The sequence below is a fragment of the Coprinopsis cinerea genome (assembly GCF_000182895.1).
Source record: "Coprinopsis cinerea okayama7#130 chromosome 4 map unlocalized cont3.4, whole genome shotgun sequence".
NCBI classification, from domain to species: Eukaryota; Fungi; Basidiomycota; class Agaricomycetes; order Agaricales; family Psathyrellaceae; genus Coprinopsis; species Coprinopsis cinerea.
The window spans coordinates 3,533,621-3,558,902 of record NW_003307541.1 but is presented as its reverse complement, the minus strand read 5'-3'; the positions used below and the strand labels follow the sequence as shown (position 1 = coordinate 3,558,902).

The following is a 25,282-nucleotide window of genomic DNA, read 5'->3' as shown; positions in this document are numbered from 1 at the left end:
GGAGAGGGAACAACCCAGGACGTTCTTCGGATCGCGAGTACATAGGTTGAGTGTTCTTTTATAGGCGCTCATTGCTGAGCTACCCCTATTAGGTCTTCTGACCTAGGATGAAACAGATATCGTTCGGGCTGGACGGGTATTCATATAGTGGCAGGGATACAGGTGTGGCGATAACCACTGCCAGTGGAGTTTACATATCCGCCTCGAGAGACGGTGAACGATGAAGTTCTCTTTCGTCGTGTTTGCCAGCGTCGTCACCTGTGCTTTGGCCACGGATCCATCCCCAAGTTCTAGCTCTCATATTGCGTCTTCGAACTCTCGAATCAATTCTGCGAACGTGGGGACACCGAATTCAGAGGGTGAACATGATGGGTACTTTTATCATTGGTGGTCGGATACGGGCGCTACGGCGAACTACACCAACGAGGCTGGGGGACGGTATACCATTGATTGGTGGGTCAATGGGGCGTTCTTAGGAGGGAAGGGGTGGAAACCGGGTAGCCCTGATAGGTGAGTGCTAGCGTCCTACTAGTACCATCGTAATCTCAACCCTTACCTCAATCCTCATCGATCTCACTCGCTCCGAATTCCCTTGTAGAGCGTTCAACTATACTGGAACATACGAGCCCAGCGGACACAGCCTCGTCACCTTCACAGGATGGACGCGCAACCCCTTGGTGCAATACTACATCGTCGAGTCGTTTGGAGTCCTCAACCCCGCATCGCACGCGCTCCGGAGGGGCGAAGTGACGTGTAACGGCGCTAGATACGATGTATCGCACACGTGGCGGTATAACCAACCGTCTATCGACGGGGAGGTGACGACGTTCCAGCAGTTTTGGGCTGTGAGGATACCGAGGAGGGTACCTGGTGAGATGAGGGGAAGGATTGAGTTTGGGTGTTTTGGGGAGGCGTGGAGGAGTTTGGGGATGGAGATGGGAGAGCAGGTGTGGCAGATTATGGCGGTTGAGGGGCATTTTAGTCGGGGGCGGGCGAGTTTTGAGGTTGTGTAATTTAACGGTGACGGTGGTCGTGGACGTGGTGGTGGAAAGGATACTTTGGAGGGTGTAGTATGTACCCTCCGTCGTATGTGTGATTGTAATAGGACAGATCTGGCGAGGAAAATGCATTCCGTTCACGCAAAGAACGTAAGATTTGAGCGCATTATAATCCATTATTCGTATTTCTAATCGTTTACAACCCCTACCAGCAACGATACAAAGTAACCTATAATAAAAGCAACAGAAAGTCGATCTACAACATAGTAGACATTTTTTGGGGGGTATCACTATCACCTAACCTTCGTTAAACGCTATCGAACTGCCAAAACCCTATCGAGCCACCAAGTCCCTACGACTCGAATTTACGAAGCGCTGAACAACTCGTATCCAACATCCCCAGACCCATCAGCGCCGAACGCGAACATCCAGAGTTTAGGTCCAGCGACCATATTCTCGTCCGTCACCCCAAACCCAGCTTTCGCAGCCTCGCTAGCAGAAGCTTTGAGGATCGAGACGTAGACTACACCCGTACTCGCCAACTCGGCGGGAACGGTCATACTGTATTTTTGGTTCTTCGCGTCGGTTAGTTTGAGGGGTGCGAGGTAGGATGTGGTTCCAAGACCGAAGTAGGCGTAGAGGTTTTGGGAGCTTTTGGAGGAGGGGAGGGAGGTGGGGTCGGCGGTGTAGGCGGCGGAGAGGTCGAGGGTGATGGAGGAGGAGGGGGAGATGGATTTTGGGGAGATGGAGAAGGTGGGGTAGTCGGTTAGGGAGGGTGGGAGGACGTCCATGCCTGGACCGGAGGTTGGGCAGGAGGCGTAGAAGGGGTTGCCGAGGGACCAGGTTTGGTTGAGGAGGAGAGGGGTCTGGGATTAGGAAGGTGGGTATCAGATGGTGGGCGTTGATGGTGTGATAAGGAGGGAGGAGGGAGAAGGAGGAGGAGGAGGAGGGAGAGACGAACCTCGAACATTGTGTTCCATGGGTTTCTGTGTTGGACTGCGCTGTGGATCCAGGCGGAGTGCCGGGCTTGCACGCCGAGGATGGAGCCTAGTTGGGCGGCGTAGGTCTGTAGTGTAGTCGAAGAACGGGGTTGGAAAGGGAAAGAAGGATCGGTGGTTAGTTTCGGTTCGATTGTTGAGACGAGAGGAGATTAGTAGATGAAGGAGAGGCCTGACCTTATCGTTGATGTGAGCGAGAGCGCCGTTGTACATTGAGGTGCTGGCGGTTTCGAACCATTCGCTGAGGTTGACGAAATCGGTGAGGGTTTTGGTGAAGTTGCTATGGGGTTAAAGGTGAGCCAGGATTCAACGAGGGAGAGTGAACGAGGAGACGAATAGAAGGAAAACCTACGTAAAATCGTATGTACAAGGCGTGATGTACGCATTCCCAGTGGCAGTGATGGCGTTCTCGAGGAAGGAGACGTAGCCTTGACGGTGTTGGTAGATTTGTTCGTAGAAGCCTTTCATAGCGCCTCCGTATCCGTTAGCGTACCCATCGTTGCCGTTACTAGATCCGTCTTTGGCGACACCGTTGTTGGCAAAGTCGGCGTCGGAGAAGAGGGGGAGGGATTTTTCGTAGAATGCGGTGGCGAGGTATTCGAAGCTGAGCGCGAAGTTTAGGATTCGGACGTCTGGGAGGGGTTGGGGGTTGTTAGTTTGGGTTCAGTGGGAACGGGTGAGATGGGAATGGGTTCAATGGGAATGGGGTGAGGGGAATGGGGTGAGGATGGGAGGAGGCGGACTAGGGTTGATAGATGTACTTACCATCCGATTCAGCGCGAGCTACGAGAGAACGATCGACGAGAGAGTTTTCGTCGCTGTCTCCGACGCCGCCTATAGCCTCCTCAGTCGTAGGCGCTGCGAGAATGCATGGGAGGAGGAGGACGAGGACTGAGAGGCCAAATAGCTTCATCTTCTAGTCGAGGTGGGCCCGGAGGGGGTATGCGTTCCGAGGCGCAGAGGGTATGACTCTGGGTATAGAGAGAGGAGAGGCGCTCGAGGTGTAGAGAGAAGCTCGGTTGGGATGAGGTGGGGTTTTTATATGCTGGGCTGACTAGACTGGAGAGATGCGTTGTGAGTGAGGGGGCTAGGCGAGGGCTGGGTGTCTCAGGATTGGTTGGGTTGGGCGACTTGGTCGTTCCTGACGGGCTAGACATGTTGGTCGGACTGCGAGGATGTATTGTGATGGTCGGTCTAGCGGTTGGACGATGACTGAGTGGCGGTGTGAGACATAGCTGGCGGGCGGGTTGGGAGATTGGTTGTGATGATTGGTGAGGATGACAAGAGTTTGGGGTTGCTGTGAGCGTTGCTTGGGGGTCACAGGTACCAGTACCCGTCAAAAGTTGAGCATAGGAAATCTTTCGAATGTGTTTATCGTGCGAAGTGGAAAGAGTGAGCGATCGGGGTAAGGATGGTCAATTGCCGTCCAATACCCGCCTTGTGGTTCTCGTTTTCGTCCACGGTGAATGGGTAAGACAAGTCCACCAAGTGCAACAATTCTCTCGTTCGCCGATGGCGTCCAGCGTCTTCAACTCTATATAGGTCTACTTGCTTATCAGCGTCATGCCTCCCGTCACACCTTCTTATCTTACCTTCCTTTTCTGTTCTAAACTCCACCGGTAAATAAACTGCGGCGTTTTCTCCGGTGTCGTCAAGGTTCACCTGTGTTGTCGAGGCAAAATCGAACCTCAAGTCGAACATACCACGCATACACTACACGTGTCGTTATTGTTCTCGAGAACGTCATTCTCCCATCGACCCCACCACTCTTGTTCTCATCATACTGTCAATGATCCGTCCACTGACGCATCGAGCGTTTTTCCCCAATTTCGTCGATTTTCGGCGCGTGATCGCGTTTTGGCGCGCGACCACGTGATGGGGATCAAGTTGAACATGCAGCAGCGGGAAACGGGGTTTTACATTCATTCGGTCATTCACTCCATCCATCTCCATTCACGCCGCGCGGTCGTTGCTCCTGCTCGTTCCCTTCGCTTTTCAAGACTCGACGATTGACGATAGTGTTGTGGATTTGGAAGGGACGATAGGAGGGCTAGTACTAGGATGTCGGCGTTTTTGGAGCAGTATGAGCCGCTGGATGTGATTGGGAACGGGAGCTTTGGGATTATTAGGAAGGTTAGGAGGAAGAGCGATGGGTTGGTGCGTTGTGCCACTCTTTTCTATCCTGGAGTTAGGCTGATGAGATGTAGATTTTTGCGAGGAAGGAACTCAACTTTGAACGGATGAGCGAGCGCGACCGCAAGCAAATCGTCGCTGAAGTGTACGTTGTGCGAAATTTTTAACGACGAGCAATCTATTCATGGAATATATTCCACAATTATAGGAATATCCTTAAAGACCTCCACCACGAACATATTGTACGATATCACGACCGACACGTCGACCGGGATGCGGGTATTTTGTATATTATTATGGAGTACTGCGGGGGTGGCGATTTGTCGACGGTCATCAAGCAGGCGGCGAAGCATAATAGGCCTATTTCGGAGGACCTCATTTGGAATTATTTCATGCAGATTTTGCTGGCGCTGCATCATTGCCACCACCCGAATGGACACGGCAGGAGCGGAAGTGGGTCGGGGAGTGCTTTGACGGAGGGAGAGGGCGGTGGCAGCTCGAGGAGACCCCAGATTTTGCATCGAGATTTGAAACCGGATAATGGTGCGTGGTGTTGGGTTATGGCGAGCGCTTGGGGCTGACGAGGGACTAGTTTTCCTGGACGAAAACAACAATGTCAAGCTGGGCGATTTCGGGCTGTCGAAAGCACTGAACCAAGCCTCGTTCGCGAATACCTACGTCGGGGTATGCCTTCCCATACCCCATCCCAGCCCCATCTAATCTCTTTCCCAGACGCCGTACTACATGTCCCCGGAATTGATGCAGGAGAAAGCCTACGACTCCAAATCGGACATTTGGTCGTTAGGCTGCCTCATCTACGAACTCTGCGCTCTAAAACCACCATTCCACGAAGCCAAAACACATAACGAACTATCCATCCTTATTAGGTACGTTTGGTTCATTTTCTTACTCTGGTTCAGAGACGAGGATTCACCGTCGATGATAGGAATGGACGCATACCGCCGCTGCCTCGTGGGTACTCGCAGGCGTTGTTTGGGGTCATCAAGGCCATGTTGAATCTCAATGTACGTTGCTTTGTGTGGGGATTGTGGACCCTGTGATGGTTTGCTGATGTGGTTAATAGCCGGCTATGAGACCTTCCGCTGCGCAACTTCTTCAACATGAGCGGTTAGAGTTGGTATTCAAAGTGGCGGAGACCGAGAAAATGTGCGTGTATTCCCCTATCGATCCATTCGCCCATATCTGATCTATCATTAGGCTATCAACTGTCAAAGCACACAAGAACGCCATGGTCGCTCGAGAGCGCGAAGTCCTCGCACGGGAACAGATCATCGCTGAGAAGGAGCAGCACCTCCAACACCTCTTCTCCCAAAAGGACTCGGAAATCGCCCACCTCCAGCGCGTCGTCTCGCAGCTTCAAGCCCAGATCCATACCATCCAGAGCGAGCCGCGTATTACCCAGCACGACCTCGAGGTGGCGACGAAACACGCGGTGGCGCGGCGCGAACAGGAGTTGAGGATATTGGTGCAGAAGAGGGAAGAGGAGGTGGCGGCTGCGATGGCGAAACGCGAGGAGGAGATTATGGAGGCTGTGAGGAGGAGGGAGGCGGAGGTGTGTGAGGCGTGGGCGAAGAGGGAGGCTGAGGTTAGGCAGGAGGTGGAGGTGTCGATTAAGGCGGTGGAGGAGAGGATACAGTGGATATCGGAGAAGGAGGCGGAGCTTATAGAGGAGGAGGAGAGGCTTGAGGCGCTTAGAGAGGAGTTGGAGGTTAGGGAGAAGAGGGTTGAGGAGTTGGCTAATAAGAAAGGTCTGTGGTGTTCATCGTCGGTTGAGAATGTTGCTGACCTTTGTGTAGGACGGACGAAGTCGCCGTTAGAAGAGATTAGGAATACGATGGAGCCAACGCCGCAACGACGGAATTACGATCCACCGCCATCGACTATTAAACGAAACCGAGTCGACTCGACGCCGAGAGCGACGACGAAACAGATGTTTCCCGCTGCACTCGAAACACCCATCACCCGGCCCTCGTACACCGACTACCTCCCTTCGGCGATGAAGGGAGTCGTACTCACCTCGACTGGCGAAACGCTCGCCACGCCCTCGCCCAACGAACTCGCTACGTTATTCAACGCTTCGCCCAAAGTTGGCCTTAACTTTGGCAAGATCTTCGATTTTGGCGAGGGCGACGACGATGTGACGAGTCCTACCAACACGACCACGCGACTATCTCTCGGCGGTGCTGGCTCGGGTTTGAACGGCGTGGGTGCGTCGGGGGTGAATGGAGGAGTGCAGTTCCCGAATGGAGCGGGCAGCGAGAGCGACGAGGACGATGCCCCGCCGAGTCCGACGACGAGGAAGGAGAGGGAGTTGAGGGAGAGAGCGGAGAGTCGGAGTAGTTTGGGAGGAGGGGAGGATGCGACTGTTACGATTGCGATGAACCTTGGGTCTGCCACCAATGGCGCATCGGTATCGACACCGACACAGGCGTCAGTAGCTTCGAGCTCCAGCTCGACGGCGACCGCTGCTCCCCCGACGAGGATACGACGCCCTTCGATTAGGAGGACGTCTACCTCGGGTGGGTTGCCCCTCCCTATGCCTACGTCGGCTTCGAATCGGAGGTCGTTGGTGATTACGCCTTCGGCGTCGGGTGATTCGGTGGCGTCTTCGTCGTCGTCGTCGTCGTCGGGTGGTTCGGCGGGTGGGTTCCAGCCTAAACCGCTCCCGCATCCGCACTTGAATTCGACGAGGGCGGCGCCGCTTCCCCCCAAGGGTCCAGCATCTCAAACGAAGGCCTCGTCATCGTCGTCGGCGTCCGTGCAGCAAGCTTCGAAAACGGGTACGGTGTCGTCAAAGGCGGGTTCATCGTCGTCGTCGTCGTCGGTGAAGGGTAGTGCGATGGGTTCGAAGGGTACGATGAATTCGAAGAGTTCGGTGCCGTTACCCCCGCCGCCCAAGTATGATTTGGCGGATGAGGAGAATTTACCGAGTCCGTTTTTGAAGAGGATTGAGAGGAGTGCGACGATGCCGGTTTTGGGGTCTAGGGAGCGGGAGAGGGAGGTGAATGGCGTTGGGATGAACGGTGTAGGGAGGGAGACAAAGGAACGAGATGGTGGGGGTTCGATGCGCCTGACGGCGACGACGAAGAAGAGGCCTAGTACGGGCAATTTGCTGAGGACGATGGCGGCTGCGAATAATATCACAAGGAAGGCGGCGTCTAGTTCGGCTAGTTCGTCGGGTTCGTCTGCTTCTGGGTCGGGGGCGGATACGGCGAATGAAGGTGTGGTGAATGGGGGAGCGACGAGTGCGAGTACGGTTGGGACGACGCCTGCTAGTTCGATGAATGGTGGTGGGCCGGTTCTGGCTGAGATGGTTGATGCGGGGTCGAGGGCTAGTTTGCTTAATGCGAGGAGGGCGGGGGAGGAGGCGAGGAAGGGGTTGGTTGGGCGGTAGTGGTGGTGGAGGGGTAGGTGGTTGCTCGACGTGCGAGGGCGGGTGGTGGGTGGTGGCGACTGTTTTCTCTTCTCCTTTTGCACTCTTAATGACACTCATAGACTTGACGGCACCTTTATGTTGTAGTTTTCTCCACTCTCTCTCTCTGGATACCCGGTCTCATTGTTTCTGATTCCAATTCATATGGTCGTTTTTCTTTTTTTCTATTGTCAGGGCGTTTTGGTCCCGTTGGTTGCGAGTTTCACGCTTGTCTCAGGCTTTCGATATCTGTATTTTGGAACGAGTTTGTTGACCCACTGTCTCGTTTAGGGCTCTTCGGTCGTTTGTTTCCGTCCGCGTTGTTGTTGCTTACGACTTCTCTCCCGAGAGCGTTCAGCCTCCTTACTCTATCCGATCTTTTGTTCAGTCACGCTCGTCTCTCGTTTTCTTCACCGCTCGTCTCTCCTTTCATTCACCGCTCGTTTCGCCCTCTTGTGTCTGTGGATCCATCCAAAAAGCTAACCTATTATCATGGCAATGTCTTTGCTTTCTTACGAGTTTATTATTTTACATTACGCACGTCCTTTGACGAATACTATCGCTTAGTTGTTTATCGTATTGTGAAGTTCTCTCGGGATGAAGGATGACTTTGAATGATTGTGGTTGCGGCTGTGTTTCGTTTTTTGTTTTGTGAATGCTGAGTCGCCGACGAGACCGTGGACGTTTGGTCGAGTGTTTTCGTCCTCTTTTTCGCGATTGGTTCGTAGTGTTCATGGACCAATAGGCACCATGGCGTTGGACCTCGACCGAGATGGTCGCACGAGCATGCCGAAAGAAAGGGGCCTATCAATTGTATGAGTGCTCTGGGTAGTAGCCACCTGTCAGTCCTTTCTCCTCGTCGTACCTAGATAGTTCTAGATTACATAAGTAGGTAGTCTAGTATATAAAGGGTTCAACCCCCGTTGTACGTAGCTAGTCTCTTTCAATACGACGCTTTAATCCACTCAAGCCACCGTGTTTGTCTGAGGCTCTGGTGTGCCGCGACTTATCTCGCGTCACACGTACCTCCGAATCATAGGCGTCATCAAAGTGATTCGGCGAAGGAACGACCCGTCTGTCTGCCGCCAATTCCTCGTCTTGATGGTGGGGATAGCACTTGAAGCTACTGCGATCCTACTCTTCGTATTTGCGGCTGCTATCTGGATCCTCCTCGAACGACTCAGTGTAAACGGAATTTTCGTCAGGTTGGGGCGACAGATTGGAATGAGGAGGAGGCTAGGCGAGGTTGGATGAGATTTGGTATTCCCATCTCATCCCGATGGCCGCCGTTGCGTATGGATGGGTGATGGTAATGATAGTTGGGTTCTGGGAGGATGTTTCGGCTCGCAGGGTGGGTGGAAGGCATGCGAGGTGTTGACTAGGTACGTCGCATAAGAGAGTAATCGTTCGGGGCGTCAAGCCAGACTCGAGTGGCGTTTTATATGTTTCGTAGATCTATATCATTCCTTTGCCTCTGTGCGCTTGGTGGTCGGAATGCTCTCAATTTGCACTGAGAACGGCCCACAGAAGTACTAAGCGCCCACAGAAAATACATTGTCGTAATTTTGTCTTTTAAGGTGTCAGCGTGAGTGCGCCTCTAAGCCACCCGCAACGCGACTGACGTGGGCTTCGACGCACGACCATCGGACTCCGAGAGGGGCCTCGAGATCCAGACGTTCACCTACACAAACAGCGCCGCCAATTGACACGCACATAATAGCCAGCTGAGGGCGGTCTTAGCATTTACCAATGGCGAGGCTTCATTCACCACACCCCGAGAAGGAGCCATTTTGCTGGGCAGGCAGAACAAAAGACGAGCGAACAGGTCTCATTAGGAGGAAGAAGAAAACAATTAATAGATAGCTATGGACAACAGCACTTGGTATACGTAACAGCACAAACGAAAACATATGACAGAAGAATCCAAGGTTTACAATAGGTATCGATACGGGTACAGATTCTGGGTCATGGAGGCTTTAAAGAACGTTCAATGAATCGGATTGGCGAGCCGCGATGGCGGGCGAATCAAGGCCTATAGATGGAAAAAGGGCGAACGCCCAGGTGGCTTGGGCGGGTGTTGGCCTGCAGTGGCTCTGGCGGTGGGCGTGGTTGCATTGGTTGGACTGAAGTCGATTACTGTCGTTGAGTGGGGATGAGCGAGGAGCGAAGAATGACTTGTGCAAATGCACGGGCTTCAAGTGGAAGGAAACTCACCGAGTGGTTGGTTAATTCCAGCACCAAAACTGGAAGGCCACTGCACGGTTCAGTCTGCGCTCGGTATTCGCAATGCGACGTTTGCCAAGCTCGCCCAGGTTTTTGGGATTTACCATCCTTGAACGATCAAAGTCGATTATCCTCCAGGGATGGACGACATTGTGTCGAGGGCATAGGCGAGCCTCACCGTGCGACGAGGGTTTGAATGCGAGCGTGTTCCACGGGGTGATGTTGTCATGCAGCACGCCAGCTTCCGCCAAGTCGTCCATTACTTCCTTGATAGCCTGCCTGGGATGTTACGTTGAGTACGAGCAATCATAATAAGGTGCATAGTTCACTCACTTGTCGGCAGCGGTTTTTACCCCAGTACAGGCTTCCCCAAGCAGCTCGAGGACAAGTACCGAGATGGTTGGGTTGTCGGGAAGGCGAGCCCACTCGAACCAGGGCGAATTCAACTTGTAGAGCGGGTCGCCAAACGTCCCTTCGTCGTAATACTCGGGCACATCGTCGGTCAGCCAGTCCGGGGATGCATATTCGTCGATGTTACTCGGGACCTTGTCTGTGTCCTCGAACAACACCTCCCTGTTCCTCCACGGCTCAAATTCGAGGTTGGGGAAAGAGGGCTGTTCTGCTGCAGTGGACGCGTAGAACCCAAAGGAACTGGGCACAGAGGTACCCTGAAGAGACTCCAGCTGTTCGTAGACCCACGCCTCCCTCGCGAGGCTACGACTGAATTCGGGCTTTGCGAATTTGAGGCACAGGGTGGGCGGGAGTGTTGTCCTGACGTCGGCGCCATTGCGCGTTGCAGAGACGACCTTTGCGATGTAAGCTACACCGATTCGGCCCTCTGAGATTCGGCCTACAAGCCTGAGCTCGAGGGTCTCGTCAAAAGCGGAGACGTCCTTCGGTCCCCATGTGGCAGGAACAGGCTGATCCCAGTCTTCCTGATACCAGACAGCACCAGGGAACGAGGGCGAAGCTTTGAGAGTGACCGTTATCAGCTCCCCGTCAACAGTTCCACAGTCGTGAATCACTAATGTCGAGAACATTTGCTGTGTCTGGTGTAGCGAGATGGTAGTTGACGTGCAAGTGGCGTTTGCCGCTCAAGTTCAACTTGGGCCCGTGTTTGGAATGCATTACAAACTCCGCCAACAACGGCAGAACGGCAACTTCCCCGCCCGGTCATTTGTCGGAAGAGTACTTGCTATGATGAGACAATAGTCTCCCTTTCTAACTCTGTCAACGCGTTACGAAGGGCAACGAGCGTTGCTTCGAACTCTTGCTTCGCTCCTACACAGTCCTACACGTTCATCGAGAATTACGACATACAATAGCCCACAAATTCGGACTTCTTGTTCAAGTCCTGACCAATTCAAACGGCTATGCCTACGGATGACAATGGGATGACAACATGGACTGTTGCACTTCCGCGTTCACTTGTATGTCGCCTTTGTGTCTTTTGTTCTTACACGGAGAATTATCTGTATCTTCTCAGCGCTCTTGTATTGCCGGGGACCGGTTTAAAAGTTCTGTAGGCCAGATATTTTGTGTATATATAGCTCAGCCTCCAAGATACACTCGAGCCATAAGCACTTCCTCGCCTCATCATCCCAATGGCCGCTGAGAGAGTTCCACCACCAGATTGGGCTATCGCGGCGGACCCTCCGCCAGGTGAGTGGATCGAGAATTTTCCCCTGCCAACAATATCCCTTCCCAGCACAGTCAAGTCTGTGATCTCAACCACCGAGAACTCGAAGACGCAGCCAGCCGACACGACGAAAGGCGTGGTAGAATCACACGGCTCTCGGGGCCTCCATCGCATTTATACCTCAAAATGTATGCTGCACCGACTCTGGGCCTATGTCGCCGATACCTCATTTTCGGCAGTCCCCTCGCCATATCTCGATCCCCTGACCCCGTTTGCTCGGGCGAAGGACCGGGTGGCAGAACGAGGTGAGGGGCCGCCCAGGGGCTTTGAGCAGGCCCGTGCGGATATCTTTTCCGAGCTCTCAGCCGAACGAAAAAGGATTCATGTCAAATGTAACGAGGACGTCCGCGAAGGCCTGAACAGACATGTCTACACCATTTCCAACCATTACCTTAGAGTGAGTATATCGATTTCGCATGTAAACTTCCTTCATATTGACACCCTTTTGCACATCTCAGCTGCGTTACGAGAACTCGATTCTGCCCAACGCCGATGCCTTGGACCTTGATGAAGCGTCGCAGTTCATAAACTCCGACGGGACAGCCATCAAGAACGGCGACCTCCTTCAGACAGATATCCATGCCCCTGCTTGGGTTACCCCTGTCAGAGATGATAACCGCAACCCCAAAATCACAGCCAGTGGCTTTGCCGACAGGGTGCTGGCTGTGGATCTTGTCACCCCTCGAATCAACCCGCCGTTCCTTCCCGGCGCCCGCTTCCGTCGCTTCAGCGTTTGCCTCGGTGAAGGGAAGATTTTTTGGGCCTATCCTGCAGACGAGTTCGAGAACATCTTCACCAGCCCAGAATTCCTTGACGTAGATGGCCAATTTCTGCCCAGTGATTCTGCCGCAGACTCCATGTGCCTCCTCTTCCAACAGGTGTGTTTCCATTTGTGTAGGTTTTGATCAAATTTGATGTTGCCAGTTAACCGACATTACGCCATGCAGCTCTGGGGCCAATTCCACTTTTTGGGCCCAAGGGTCGGCTTCGTTACCAACATGCACTACGTCATGTTCCTACTTCGCGATCCCAGACCAGACCAGAAAGGTCGTCTCATCGTTTCGCCTCTCATGAAATTTACCGACAAGCGCCTTTTGACTTGCTTTGTGGCCATGACCTACGTTGCCATTGATGCTTATAGGAAGGGTGAAGATGACGAGTGGAACTATATAAAAGAGACCCTAGCACCGAAGAAGGAATGCTTCAAGCTCACTCTGACCGGGGCATCAGTTCTGTCTGAACACGAAGAGGAGCTGCAGGCTCTGTTGAGAGTGTTCTCGTCGATACACGCTGACTCGTTACTAGTTAGATTAGTTATTGCATTCTTATGTTTCCACTTTATTAGAAATTCCCCGAGCGCTTATACACGCGCTTATCGAGCGCTCCAATGACTTACCAATCACGTCTCGTAGCTACTATAAATACTGTTCTGTAGAACACGAAAATCTATCGTTTTATTCCTCTATTTACAACAGGTTATGAGCCCCGCCTACTGGGCTTAAACCATCACTCTTACACTCGTTTAAACTCGCTCGACTCGCACTCCAACTACCCACATTTAACTAATCCATCGACACCGACACCATGCCAGAAGAATACACGGGCGGCTATCGAATGGAGCTTCTGAAGGCCAGCAATTGGCTACCGTGGAAGCAACGGATGCTTGCGGTATTGCGTGACCTTGGACTGGAGAAGTACGTCTTGGAAGACGCTCCGGGATCAGAGAAGGTAGCAGCTGGGAAATCGGACGAACTCACGACGGAGGAGCGAGTGTCGAGAACTGCATGGGAGCAAGGCGATGCCAAGGCTAGGACAAGGATCGAGCTCGCTGTGGGAGACAGCGAAATGATTCATATCAGTGGAGCAACATCGGCACGCCAAATGTGGAAACAACTCACCCAAGTCAAGGAATCCAAAGGGAAGATTGGAATTCTGGCCTTACGACGGCAACTATTTCGAGCGATGGCGGAAGAAGGGTTTTGATATGGTGGAGCACGTCTCCCATCTTCGACAGCTACAGGCTCAACTCCACAACCTCGGAAACCTCATCTCGGACGACGATTTCCTCATGATTCTGATCACATCACTGCCGGAATCCTGGGATTCTTACACATCTGCCTATTTGGGCGCTAACGGAAACTCGCCAACCATTTCCTCTTTCGAGCTCGTTGCTATCTTGATTGAAGAAGAACGAAGAAGGAAAGGAAGGAATGATGGTGTGGGTACGACTCTCCAGGCTGGGAGAGGTCGTGGCGGAAATGGAAAAGCCGGGAAGTCAGATAAGGAATGTTACAACTGCAAGAAGAAGGGCCACATCAAGTCGGAATGTTGGGCTAAAGGAGGCGGAAGGGAAGGACAAGGTCCAAGGGGTCGACGAGGTCCAAACCGGGCAAATCAAGCATCGGAAATCAACAGCACGCTTAACGAAGTCGCGTACATTGCCCAATTTAGAGCTTTAAGCTCCAGGGACTTCTCCAAATCAGACTGGTACCTCGATTCCGGCACTACCTCACACATATGCACCATCCGAAACGCCTTTATCGATTATCAACCCCTCACCAATGCCACTCTCGATGGCGTAGGACCTACCCCAGCAATCGTCGAAGGGCGCGGAACTATTGCCCTGAATTTCGAGTTAGACGGAGGCTTGATGCGCCATCAGCTTAGTAATGTGCTGTATGTGCCACAAGCGCCTAACTGTCTACTCTCGGCTACTCGCTTAGATGCAGCTGGAGGAACTGTCGAGATAGGAGGAGGGAAATGTACCATGCGGAATAAGGATGGAAGGATCATCGGATTTGGGGTAAAGGAGAATGGACTATACAAGCTGAAAGCCCGCGCCGAAGAATCCAGGAAAGGAAAGGCCCACCTCGCATCAGCCCCAAAACTCACTTGGGATCAATGGCATCGACGTTACGGCCATATCTCTGTCACAGCACTCGAACGCCTAAACCGGGAACAGCTCGTACACGGTCTGGATATAGATGGAGCATCAATTCCATCACGCTCATGTGAAACTTGCATCGAAGCCAAGCAGAATCACAAGCCTTTTCCAAAAGAGGCTGAGCACAGATCCAAGATACCCGGAGAACGCTTTATGGGGGATATTTGGGGCCCAGCGCGAACGATTTTCGGCAGGAAAATTCAAATACTATATCGCCTTCACGGATGACGCAACACGCTATACGACTACGCTATTTATACGCGAAAAATCGGAGGCATTTGATCGAATCAAAGGGCACATTGCATGGCTGAAGAAGATGGGCCGTTCCCCACGATTTGTCAGGTTCGATAATGCAAAGGACCTGATTAACTCGAAGTTGGAGGCACTCTGTCGAGAGGAGGGAATCGAAATCGAGCCAACAGCACCATATTCGTCATCCCAGAATGGAGTTGCAGAGAGATTCAATCGGACTGTGTTGGAGCTAGCACGAGCTATGCTCATAGACTCCGAACTGCCTGCTTTCCTTTGGGATGAAGCTGTAGCTCACGCCACCTACCTCCGAAATCGATCCCCAACTCGCGCACTCAATGACATGACCCCTTACGAAGCATGGCATGGAAAGAAGCCCGGAGTCGCCCATTTACGGCCATTTGGATGTAATGTTTGGGTATTGGATGAATCAGAGAATAGACCAAAATTAGCACCAAAATCGAAGCAGATGAAGCTGGTTGGCTTTAACGACGGTTCAAAATCGATCCGCTATTACGACCCGCAAAAGAGGAACGTCAAAGTGTCAAGAAATTTCGCATTCAACGAAAACGACGAGCTAAAGGAGCTCGAAGTGGTAGAAATCCCGGGTATGCGGACTGAGGGGGAGAGCACATCGGATTCTCCAGTCTCGCAAACCCAGGAGCAACCCAAAACTGAACCATCGAGCCCTATCTTACCTCTCATCGAAACAACACCATCTCCTTCGATCTCGGGCAGTGCAAACACGACAGACGACGAAGACAAGACGATTAGACGCCCATTACGTGCTAGAAGGAACGAAACAGACTACAAGAAACTTGGGAACCCGGACGCACGCACTCCAGGACTGCGATTCACTCCTACGCCTATGCGATCGGTCTCTCCATCCCCTACCATCTCCAGGCCTACAGAATCGTCAAAAGCGAAGGCAAAGTCGAAGGAAATGGGCAACATCGCACTAGAAGCAATTGGCGAACCATTCGAAAGGGAAACCGCTTTTATTTCGCAATTTTCAGAGCCGGATTTACCTCAAAACGTCGAAGAAGCGTTGCAGGGACCAGAATCGGGACGATGGAAGGAAGCTATGGACGAAGAATTGAAAACATTGAAGGAAATGGGTACTTGGGAGCTGGGAGAGCTTCCAGAGGGGCGAACAACGGTTGGGAGCAAGTGGGTGTTCACAAAGAAGAGGAACGAGAAGGGGGAGGTCACAAAGCACAAGGCGAGACTTGTAGCTCAAGGTTTCTCTCAGAAACCCGGCCAGGACTATCAGTACGACGGCACCTTCGCACCAGTAATGCGATTCGAGACGCTTCGGACTGTCCTGGGTACGTCTGCCATCCGAAACCTCAAACTTCGTCAATTTGACGTCAAGGGCGCCTATTTACACGGAAGATTGAAGGAATCGATCTTCATGCGCCAGCCCCCTGGATTTGACGACGGTACTGGTCGAGTATGCGTCCTCAAACGTTCCCTTTACGGCCTGAAGCAGGCTGGCAACGTCTGGAACCACGAACTCACACTCCAAACTCGAGGATTTCGACTTCAAACAACTCAAGAGCGATTACTGCTGCTATATTCGATACCAGGACGACGACTTGACTATTCTCCTCGTATGGGTCGACGATATCATCGCAGCTTCGACTACAGACGCCTTAAACGACCAGATAGAGTCAGAACTCGCACAGCACTTCGAAATCAAGTCACTAGGACAACCCTCACTTATCCTGGGTCTCCAAATTCAGCAGGACGACCACTACATCTCGCTTTCACAATCCCATTACATCGACACACTCTTAAAGCGATTTGGGCTAGAAAATGCGAACCCAGTATCAACACCCATCGATCCTAACGTCAAACTCGACGCATTCGACAGCAAGGACGGAAACTCGCTCGGAGAGGAGGTAGACCCCCGAATTTCGTCGGGATATGCGACGATGATTGGTTCTCTGATGTATCTGGCGCTTGGAACGCGTCCAGAGATCTGCTATGCGGTCAACCGACTCGCCCAATACACATCTCGCCCCAGAGCCGTCCATTTCACTGCCCTCAAGCGCATCTTTCGTTACCTGAAGGGTACCAAGCATTTCGCACTCACATTTGGAGGATTAGATGACGAAGAAATGACGGAAGACCTCCACATCTACACCGATGCCGACTGGGCGAATGGACCGGACAGAAAATCGATTTCCGGCTATGTTATCACCTTGGCAGGTGGAGCAATAGCTTGGAGCTCGAAGAAGCAGAATACCGTGGCTCTATCGACTGCAGAAGCCGAATACGTCGCCACTACGCACGCCGCAAAGCAAGTCCTGTGGCATCGACACTTACTCGAAGAATTGGAATTTTTTCCCCCCGAAACATCGACCATCTTCAGCGACAATCAGGCCGCTATTGCGATCAGTCGACACCCTGAATTTCATCCAAGAACGAAGCACATCGACCTCGCATATCATTTCCTACGCGATCTTGTCGCCAACAACACCCTCGAGATTGTTTACGTTCGCACCGACCTGAATCTTGCCGACTTGTTCACCAAAGGACTACCTAGGTCACGTCATCAAGACCTTACCTACGAAATCGGTGTTATCTCGAGAAAGGGGGAGTGTTGAGAGTGTTCTCGTCGATACACGCTGACTCGTTACTAGTTAGATTAGTTATTGCATTCTTATGTTTCCACTTTATTAGAAATTCCCCGAGCGCTTATACACGCGCTTATCGAGCGCTCCAATGACTTACCAATCACGTCTCGTAGCTACTATAAATACTGTTCTGTAGAACACGAAAATCTATCGTTTTATTCCTCTATTTACAACAGGCTCAGCAGGCGCAACCGCTTCAACAGCCTCAACAGGCGCCACAAGCGCCACAGGCTCAGCAGGCGCAGCAAGCTGCTCCCGGCGAAGGTCGAGTTCATCGTACTCGGCCGATCCGTAATCGTGTAGGCGGTGGTGGTGCCTAATGGTGAATATCCCCGGTTTGAACTTTGCTGTTATCTCGTTTACCAACTCTTCCTCCGATACCTTTCCTTGTCCTGTCCTGTAGATGTCTGCGTGCTACAACTATGCTCAGAATACTATAGCACCGTTAGCTGCTTAGATGTGATGTCCTCTAGGCTCTGTGATTCGAGATCGTTTCCGATAGAGACAGTAAATGGCTGTCTGAATTTTGGTCAAAACTCCATCAACTCACCAACGTCAAATTAGCCATCTCCTCTAGCTTCCACCCGGAAACTGATGGCAGTAGCGAACTAACGAACAAATCTGTTATTCAAGCTCTCCGTTTTCACGTCGATCGTCACCAAAAGGACTGGGTCTCAAAGCTCCCTCTCGTTAGATTCTCGCTTATGAACACAGTCAACATGTCCACGGGCCTTTCACCGTTTGAAGTCCAATTGGGCTGTAGCTCCCGTATCTGACCACCACGAGTAGAAAAATCCATCGTGTTGGCCTTCGGAATTTGGAGTCCCAACGTTGGACGAGCTCGTTTGAGCGCTGGAAGGCGACGGATTGGCCAAAATAGAGGCGACGGCACAAGTCAATGCAAAAAAGGAGAGCTTCATGGTTGAGGTCCCTGGATGGGATTTTGATTATCGCCCCATGTAGAATAGGTCAATTGGTCTTATAGAAGCGCGCTCGTGAAACGTTTGTCTCATGCTAGGTCAGAAGACTCGAGAAGACTGCAATGTGCATTCACGACGGGGTGAGATGACATCGTGTAACGGCGACTCAGTGCATACACCAGACTGCTTGAGCTGTGCAGTCGCGATCCGAGGAACGTCCTGGATTGTTCCCTTCTATTTCGAGGCCAGTGTCGTCATCGGATATCAGACAACTAAACAGTTTGAAAAGCATCCAACTACGCATCCACGTTGAGAGAGAGAGAGGGAAATGGAATGCTAGATTTTAATGAAGACGATACATATAAGACATTTATCTACATATCCGTCGAGCTACGAGCCAATACCAGAGCACGAACCAAGGAAATCGTGGCCCCTTTAGAGGCATTGCGAGTACCATTGGTTGGAGACTTGGCAAGAGTAGGGAGGCTGGCACTGGGTAGGGCCGGTCCATCCTTGACTGTATGCAGGGAAGAGAGATCAATGTGTGAGTCGCAGACGAAGATATGAAGATCCACTCACCCTCCGCACTGGCCGAATCGAGTCTGCTGAGGAGCACCGGGGTTGGTGACGGGAGGAGGGTTGACGACGGGAGGGTTGGTGACGACAGGCGGGTTGGTGACGACGGGGGGAGCACCGATGGTGGTGGAGATGGCACGGCAGTTGGGGACCATCGTGGCCGACTGGGGACCATCCTGGATAGGGTTGCATCCTGGGAGCTCGGGGAGGTCTAGTTCGAAACAGTGTTCAGTGAGTGGACGTTATGAGGAAAGCAAGAAGAAGTGTCACGTACAGGAACCCTCGACGACCTCGGCGACTCGAGTCTGCTGCTTGCACTGGTTCATCTCGGCATCGGATTGCTGAGTAAGTTCGCGGCACGAGTCCGGGAGACCAAGGAGATCGTGGCAGTTGTCCATAGCACGCTGGAGAGCACCCTCATCCCATCCGAAGACGTAGTCACCGTGGTGCCCGTAGCCAATTCTACACAAGGAGACAATGCTCAGCCCGTGTCACAGGTCTGAAGGGGGGAAAGAAATGCTTACCGGTCACCGTACGAGAGAACGAAGGGCTGGGTACCGTCGCTGGGCCACATGTTGTTGAATGGGCGAGTGTCCCAGGCAGTCTCGAAGAAGAGGAGAGGAAGGCGAACGGGGTGGGTCGATGGGCAGGTACCCTCCATCAAGATCATACCCTGGTTAGGATCAACACGACCTTGGATGAAGGCGACGTGGCTGGAGTGGTCGGGGGTGTCGAGGTTCTTGCCGTCCCAGCAGCTATTTTGAGAAGAAGCGTCAGATCATGGCAATGTAAAAGACAAGATGAAGAACGTACGAAGGGAAGAAGAGGTTGGCACGGATACCGCCCGGGCAGGGCTTCTTGGGGAGCTCAACGGTATCGTAGCGGCCAGCACCAGGAGGGAAGGAGTTGGATGGGTCGCCGAAGCCAGTGCCTTCCCAGCATCGGAAGCTCGAAGAGTACGCCTCAGGGCTGTTAGGGTCGAGCCCTTGCCTTCGAGCGCGACGCATGGGGTTACCCGAGATCATACGGAAACCCTAGACACAATATGTCATTCATTTGACTTCGACCGAAGTCGAATGAGGCTACGTACCTTAGGGAAAGCAGTAACCTTGACGTTACGGTTGGTGGGTTGGATATAGTAAACGGTCATACCGCCGTCGGGGTTGCCAGTCAAGTGGTTGGGCATTTGAGGGACCTATCCGTCACGGGCGATGTGAATACACGGTCAACGAAAGGAAAGAGGAGGACACATACTCGGATGTAGGAACCGTTCTGGTGCCTGAAGTACATCACAGCAGTCCAGTAGTTGGACTTGTTCTCCCTGAACTTGCAAGTCGTGCAAGTCGCAGTCCTGGCGTACTCGATGGCGGGGTCCATGGTGATGTTGAAGGCATTCTACGCGACTGTCAGCTCTAGGATATAGAATGGAAGAAGAAATCTACTCACTCCTCCGATGATCTGGTGGACGTGAGGGGAAACCTCTCCGGGAGTGACCAGGCTATGAGTTGGAGATTGGTGACATGGCTCAACACTTGGGAAGGGAGGACGGGACGTACGGGTCAAGACGCTCAGTGACCAACTGAGCGCAAGGGAAACGGATGAGGGCGTGCGCGCCAGTGGCGGCGAGGCCAATGGATGCCAAGAGAGCTTTCCAGTTCATATCGATCTCAAGGAAAGAGTGGACTACGAGGAACCGGAACGAGAGTCCAGTTGCACCTTTTATACTGTACTGAAAATACCAAGCCCAAAATAGAACCCGCGCTTTTCTGAAAATGTTCTCAGTCAAACCGATTCAGAATAGCAACATTCCGGGTGGACATACTTAGAAAGGAGCGAGATCGTGCTTGATTAGAAGCTCCGACTCGGTTCTCGTGACCTGGCCTGAGCGTACATAGAGCGTTCTTTGCATATTTCCGAGGTTGAGGATAAACCAGGAGAAGCAGATGCTTCTTAGAATGAGGCTTTTTACGTGAGATGCCACGCGAGATGAATACAATCAAAACGTGGTTTTCAGAACGTGGATGCGGGGCTGTGACGAGAGAATTCGAAGCTAGCACCAAGAAGGGAGTGAAAAAGCTAACTTGGCTCACAGAAGCGGAAGAGAATGGTCTGCGAAGCGCAGGTATACTCAGTTATTCTTGCAGAGGCCAGGTAGCTGAGGTGAGGTCCACACAATTCGCTGGTCCTTGTGAGACTTGAGCAGCGCGCCGGGCGCCTATCCTACACAGAATGATCAACATCAACCATCCACATTCACACATGTCCACGTTCCCAAGGGCCCAAAGTGCGGGGAAAGAAGGGGTGGCTCCGCTTTGCCAAGGGAGAAGATGAATTCATCGTCGAGGCTTGGGTACCTTGGAGCTCCTGGCCAACGGAGCGAGCTACCCTAACATGGCTTCCAAAGACATCTCTAGAAATTTCATGGAATAGCGAAGATTCTGCGCGCGTGGAGATTGGTAACAATTCGACGTCATTCTCGGGTCCGAAGAACCCCATATTTTTCAACGAAGGGGTGGGCCCTTGCTTCGCTCACAAAAACTTAACAGCTTTGTATCGAGGAGCGCACTTGCTTGATAATTGACCCTGGATTTGGGGACTGCAACGGCTCGACGAACATGATCTAGTGTGGTAAAGGTCCCCGAGGATAGAAAGCCATGTGGGAGACGATCACCTGAGTGCCATCTTCGGATTCGCATCGGGAAATATCCCATAAAAGCGCATCCCAACTCTGCACGTCAAGGTAGACATGTTGTGTATTTCGTGACGTATCTGTGTCAGCGAGCTATTGACCTTATGGCTAGCTCACTTGCAACGGAACATCCCTTTATCCTCCAGCTTTAGTCCAATAGACATTGTATCGGGAGAGGCGAGGTATGCCTCCATTCAGCTGCACGTTGTCAGAAAGAAAAATGGATCAATTGAGTGAGAAGCCGCCTCCCTCGTCGGCGAGCTCGTGAGACCATACTGCAATTAACTGCATTCATGAACACCATCCGATCAGAGTGCTTTACGGCTCGGTGGCGAGGTGTATGGGACTTCAAAGCTTACAGGGACCGTGGTTATCCACAGCTGACTTACATTCGGAATGTACTTCCCAATGTAGCTGAGCCATGAGAGCTTGTGGAGCTCGTCTGCCGTCCTGTAAAGGATTTTGTAGCTCCTGGTAAGCGCCGATTCTCTCGGTGTAGTGATCCATTTCGTCGCAATATGTCGGGGGACTTACTACACCTCTAGATACGCAAAGGTTGAGTAACCTGTTCATCACATCCTCTAATACAGTAGCCGTTCTTCCTATAGCTATATAGAGGTATCGTAGAGCCTATTAGTAGGACTATGCACACTTCGTTCACTCACGCTTACGGATCGTCCTGAGACAACACTGCGACAGGTTGGCTACCATCAATCCAAACCCACCATTCAATGGACGTATGTCCCATGGTGTCTTTCGCACGACATACCTATGGGTAAGTAGTCTGGGTGGAGGGGTAATTTCCAGGCGACTGCTGTCCAGTGGGTAGTCCCTTGCGCTCGTCGAGGAGGGCGAGAACGTACTGGAAGGTCCAGACAAACAAGATCAAACCTCTGATGGCCGCGCGCGGCTGAGCGGACCCACACTCGTTCCTTCTGGAGGACACTCGAATTCACCAGCACCGATCGTGACTCGTCTCCATACCTGCCAATACCCCGTCTTATCATCGTTTCCATTAGAAAGGAATTACCGCGGAACGGAGCGCGGAGGTTCCTCTTCAATGAAGAATGGAAGACAAGTGGAAGCATTTTAAATTCAAACGATAAGAGAGAAAGAACATACATCGATGATAAAGAAATGAAATTATTAACATCCTCCTCAATTACTCAAATCGTCGTTCCAAGAGCGGCGTGCCAAGGTACGCGAGGTAGCGCCGTAGACCAAGTACCGTAAAACGGTCCGAACGAGGGGTTTAGATGCACTGCGAGTACCACTGGTTCGAAACCTGGCAAGCGTAGGGGGGCTGGCACTGAGTGGGACCAGTCCATCCTTGACTAGAAACCAAAACCACAATACGTTAGTAACACAATTTATAACCGGTCAATGAAAAAGGAGAAGAAGAAAGGTAACGCACCCTCCGCACTGGCCGAAGCGGGTCTGGAGAGGAGCACCGGGGTTGGTGACGGGAGGAGGAGGGTTGACGACGGGAGGATTGGTGACGGGAGGGGGGTTGGTGACGACGGGGGGAGCACCGATGGTGGTGGAGATGGCACGGCAGTTGGGGACCATGGTGGCCATACCGGGACCTTTCTGGACGGGGTTGCATCCTGGGAGTTCAGGGAGGTCTATCGAAATCGAAGGTCGGAAAGAGTACGCGCAAGGAAAGTGTTAGTTAGACAACGGCGAGAAGGGAATGGGTTATAGAGAAGCGGGAAAAGGACGTACAGACACCCTCAACACGCTCGTTAATGCGGGTCTGTTGGACACACTGGTTCATCTCGGCATCGGATTGTTGAGTGAGCTGTCGGCACGAATCGGGGAGACCGAGGATGTCGAAGCAGTTGTCCATAGCACGCTGGAGAGCACCCTCTTCCCATCCAAAGACGTAGTCACCGTGATGTCCGTAGCCAGTTCTATACGCCGTTAATTCCTCTTCACTTCTGAATCCAGGGCAAACAAGACCACTTACGGGTCACCATGAGAAAGGACGAAGGGCTGGCTACCGTCGCTGGGCCACATGTTGTTGAATTGACGGGTATCCCAAGCGGTCTCGAAGAAGAGCAAGGGGAGACGGACGGGGTGGGTCGATGGGCAAGTACCCTCCATCAAAATCATACCAGCATTGGGGTCAACACGACCCTGGAAGAACGCGACGTGGCTCGCGTGGTCAGGTGAGTCGAGGTTCTTCCCGTCCCAGCAACTACAAACCACGAAACCTCAACGTCAATATCGTCGACCTTGTTCGAAAAGTAAAAGAGAGTAGGACGTACGCGGGGAAGAACAAGTTAGCACGGATACCAGCGGGGCATCGCTTGTTGGGGAGCTCGACGGTGTCGTAGCGGCCAGCACCGGGGGGAGAGCTGTTCGAGGGGTCGGTGAAGCCAGAGGTCTCCCAGCATCGGAACGAGGAGGACCAAGCCTCGGGACTGTTGGGGTCGAGTCCGGCCTTCCTCGCTCGGAGCATTGGGTTACCAGAGATCATACGGAAGCCCTAAAAGAATTATCCGAGTCAGATGGGATTCGAGTCGCCAAGAAGGACAAGATGAGATCCACACACCTTGGGGAAGGCGGTGACCTTCCTTTGACGGTTGGTAGGCTGAATGTAGTAGACCGTCATACCACCATTAGGATTACCCGTCAAGTGGTTGGGGAATTGAGGGACCTATCGCAGAAATTAAGGAGCGAGTTATCGAGGCGAGTGCATGAGTGAACGCACTCGAATGAAAGAGCCATTTGAGTGTTTGAAGTACATGACGGCGGTCCAATAGTTGGACTTGTTCTCCTTGAACTTGCAGGAGGTGCAAGTCGCCGTCCTGGCGTACTCGATGGAGGGGTCCATGGTGATGTTGAACGCATTCTAGGCGATGTGCGAGTCGGATGTCAGATCCTTGGCTACGATAGACAAGAGATCCAAGACTCACTCCTCCGATAACTTGGTGGACGTGGGGGGATACTTGGCCGGGGGTGACGAGGCTAAGGCGGGGGAACCCATTAGAGGAGTATCTCCGAAAGAAAAGTGGGGTAGACAGACGGGTCAAGACGCTCCGTGACCAATTGAGCGCATGGGAATCGGATGAGGGCGTGCGCGCCGGTAGCGGCGACGCCGACAGTTGTCAACAGAGCCTTCCAGTTCATGGCGTCGTCGATGAACGAAGTTAGCGACAGGTAAGAGGTCTCATGGCCCAAATCTAGCTATATATACGCCCCTAGGCATAACCTAGTTTTGGTCAAAGAAGGCCAAATAGCTGCATTTTCCAATGTATAGCCAATACAGAATACCAGGATAGCGTACGATAGCGCACAGGCACAGCCAGAGGAGCGCCGGTTCTTGCGAGATAGAGGAGTCGTGACGTCCATCTCTTCGTCAAACCTAAAGTTAGACTGGGGAGGAAGAGATAGAGATCCCATTTTCCGAAGTTGAGGATAAACGAGTAGCATGGAGCGCTTCTAGGTGGAGGCTTCCTGAACCTTGTTAGTTATCGAGATGAAAATCTGAAGGTTCTAGTTAAATGCCTCGTTTTACAGGACAGACAAAAGATAGAACCCGCTTCGAGGACATTGTCGACAATCCCAAAGGCCAAGGCACATTCAAAGATGAATTCAAGAGATCCATTTCTTGGAATTGGTCTAGGCGAATACCTATCCGTCGGATGAAAGGAATAAGCTTTCCCTTTTATCACGAATGGCTAGCGGAATAATTGGCGCACTTGCATCAGTCCTAGTAGTCTTGGTACAGAAGTCCTCGGTAACGTCCAATCGGGTTTCAGCTCTTCTTTCC

The 25,282-nt window shown here is 52.3% G+C and overlaps 9 protein-coding genes across 9 annotated transcripts; 3 read left to right on the top strand and 6 right to left on the bottom strand.

The window, feature by feature from the left end:
* Nucleotides 1-220: 220 nt before the first annotated feature.
* On the top strand, nucleotides 221-1,013 carry CC1G_04177 (xylanase; the record flags this gene model as incomplete). The annotated part of the gene is made up of 2 exons (XM_001836812.1): nucleotides 221-510; nucleotides 599-1,013. The coding sequence occupies 2 exons, from the start codon at nucleotides 221-223 to the stop codon at nucleotides 1,011-1,013; spliced, it is 705 nt and encodes a 234-aa protein (XP_001836864.1).
* Nucleotides 1,014-1,363: 350 nt separating this feature from the next.
* Nucleotides 1,364-2,909, bottom strand: CC1G_04176 (hypothetical protein; the record flags this gene model as incomplete). The annotated part of the gene is made up of 5 exons (XM_001836811.1): nucleotides 1,364-1,864; nucleotides 1,960-2,064; nucleotides 2,174-2,276; nucleotides 2,349-2,628; nucleotides 2,762-2,909. 5 exons carry the CDS (start codon nucleotides 2,907-2,909, stop codon nucleotides 1,364-1,366), a joined length of 1,137 nt encoding a protein of 378 aa, XP_001836863.1.
* A 1,148-nt stretch (nucleotides 2,910-4,057) lies between these two features.
* Nucleotides 4,058-6,745, top strand: CC1G_04175 (other/NEK protein kinase; the record flags this gene model as incomplete). The annotated part of the gene is made up of 10 exons (XM_001836810.2): nucleotides 4,058-4,153; nucleotides 4,204-4,274; nucleotides 4,338-4,672; nucleotides 4,722-4,813; nucleotides 4,862-5,016; nucleotides 5,076-5,154; nucleotides 5,214-5,296; nucleotides 5,348-5,898; nucleotides 5,947-6,584; nucleotides 6,653-6,745. The coding sequence occupies 10 exons, from the start codon at nucleotides 4,058-4,060 to the stop codon at nucleotides 6,743-6,745; spliced, it is 2,193 nt and encodes a 730-aa protein (XP_001836862.2).
* A 129-nt stretch (nucleotides 6,746-6,874) lies between these two features.
* On the bottom strand, nucleotides 6,875-7,707 carry CC1G_04174 (hypothetical protein; the record flags this gene model as incomplete). Its single annotated transcript, XM_001836809.1, has 2 exons — nucleotides 6,875-7,626; nucleotides 7,698-7,707. 2 exons carry the CDS (start codon nucleotides 7,705-7,707, stop codon nucleotides 6,875-6,877), a joined length of 762 nt encoding a protein of 253 aa, XP_001836861.1.
* Nucleotides 7,708-9,787: 2,080 nt separating this feature from the next.
* CC1G_04173 (protein kinase subdomain-containing protein PKL/ccin3) lies at nucleotides 9,788-10,825 on the bottom strand (the record flags this gene model as incomplete). Its single annotated transcript, XM_001836808.1, has 2 exons — nucleotides 9,788-10,064; nucleotides 10,119-10,825. 2 exons carry the CDS (start codon nucleotides 10,823-10,825, stop codon nucleotides 9,788-9,790), a joined length of 984 nt encoding a protein of 327 aa, XP_001836860.1.
* Nucleotides 10,826-11,389: 564 nt separating this feature from the next.
* CC1G_04172 (hypothetical protein) lies at nucleotides 11,390-12,829 on the top strand (the record flags this gene model as incomplete). The annotated part of the gene is made up of 4 exons (XM_001836807.2): nucleotides 11,390-11,881; nucleotides 11,943-12,362; nucleotides 12,432-12,755; nucleotides 12,794-12,829. 4 exons carry the CDS (start codon nucleotides 11,390-11,392, stop codon nucleotides 12,827-12,829), a joined length of 1,272 nt encoding a protein of 423 aa, XP_001836859.2.
* A 4,637-nt stretch (nucleotides 12,830-17,466) lies between these two features.
* On the bottom strand, nucleotides 17,467-17,887 carry CC1G_04171 (hypothetical protein; the record flags this gene model as incomplete). Its single annotated transcript, XM_001836806.1, has 2 exons — nucleotides 17,467-17,733; nucleotides 17,870-17,887. The coding sequence occupies 2 exons, from the start codon at nucleotides 17,885-17,887 to the stop codon at nucleotides 17,467-17,469; spliced, it is 285 nt and encodes a 94-aa protein (XP_001836858.1).
* A 787-nt stretch (nucleotides 17,888-18,674) lies between these two features.
* CC1G_04170 (hypothetical protein) lies at nucleotides 18,675-20,475 on the bottom strand (the record flags this gene model as incomplete). The annotated part of the gene is made up of 9 exons (XM_001836805.1): nucleotides 18,675-18,756; nucleotides 18,819-19,026; nucleotides 19,090-19,277; nucleotides 19,340-19,570; nucleotides 19,629-19,849; nucleotides 19,906-20,010; nucleotides 20,070-20,210; nucleotides 20,262-20,313; nucleotides 20,372-20,475. The coding sequence occupies 9 exons, from the start codon at nucleotides 20,473-20,475 to the stop codon at nucleotides 18,675-18,677; spliced, it is 1,332 nt and encodes a 443-aa protein (XP_001836857.1).
* Nucleotides 20,476-22,756: 2,281 nt separating this feature from the next.
* CC1G_04169 (hypothetical protein) lies at nucleotides 22,757-24,639 on the bottom strand (the record flags this gene model as incomplete). Its single annotated transcript, XM_001836804.1, has 9 exons — nucleotides 22,757-22,838; nucleotides 22,919-23,129; nucleotides 23,230-23,417; nucleotides 23,474-23,704; nucleotides 23,775-23,995; nucleotides 24,062-24,166; nucleotides 24,221-24,361; nucleotides 24,426-24,477; nucleotides 24,536-24,639. 9 exons carry the CDS (start codon nucleotides 24,637-24,639, stop codon nucleotides 22,757-22,759), a joined length of 1,335 nt encoding a protein of 444 aa, XP_001836856.1.
* Nucleotides 24,640-25,282: the final 643 nt, after the last annotated feature.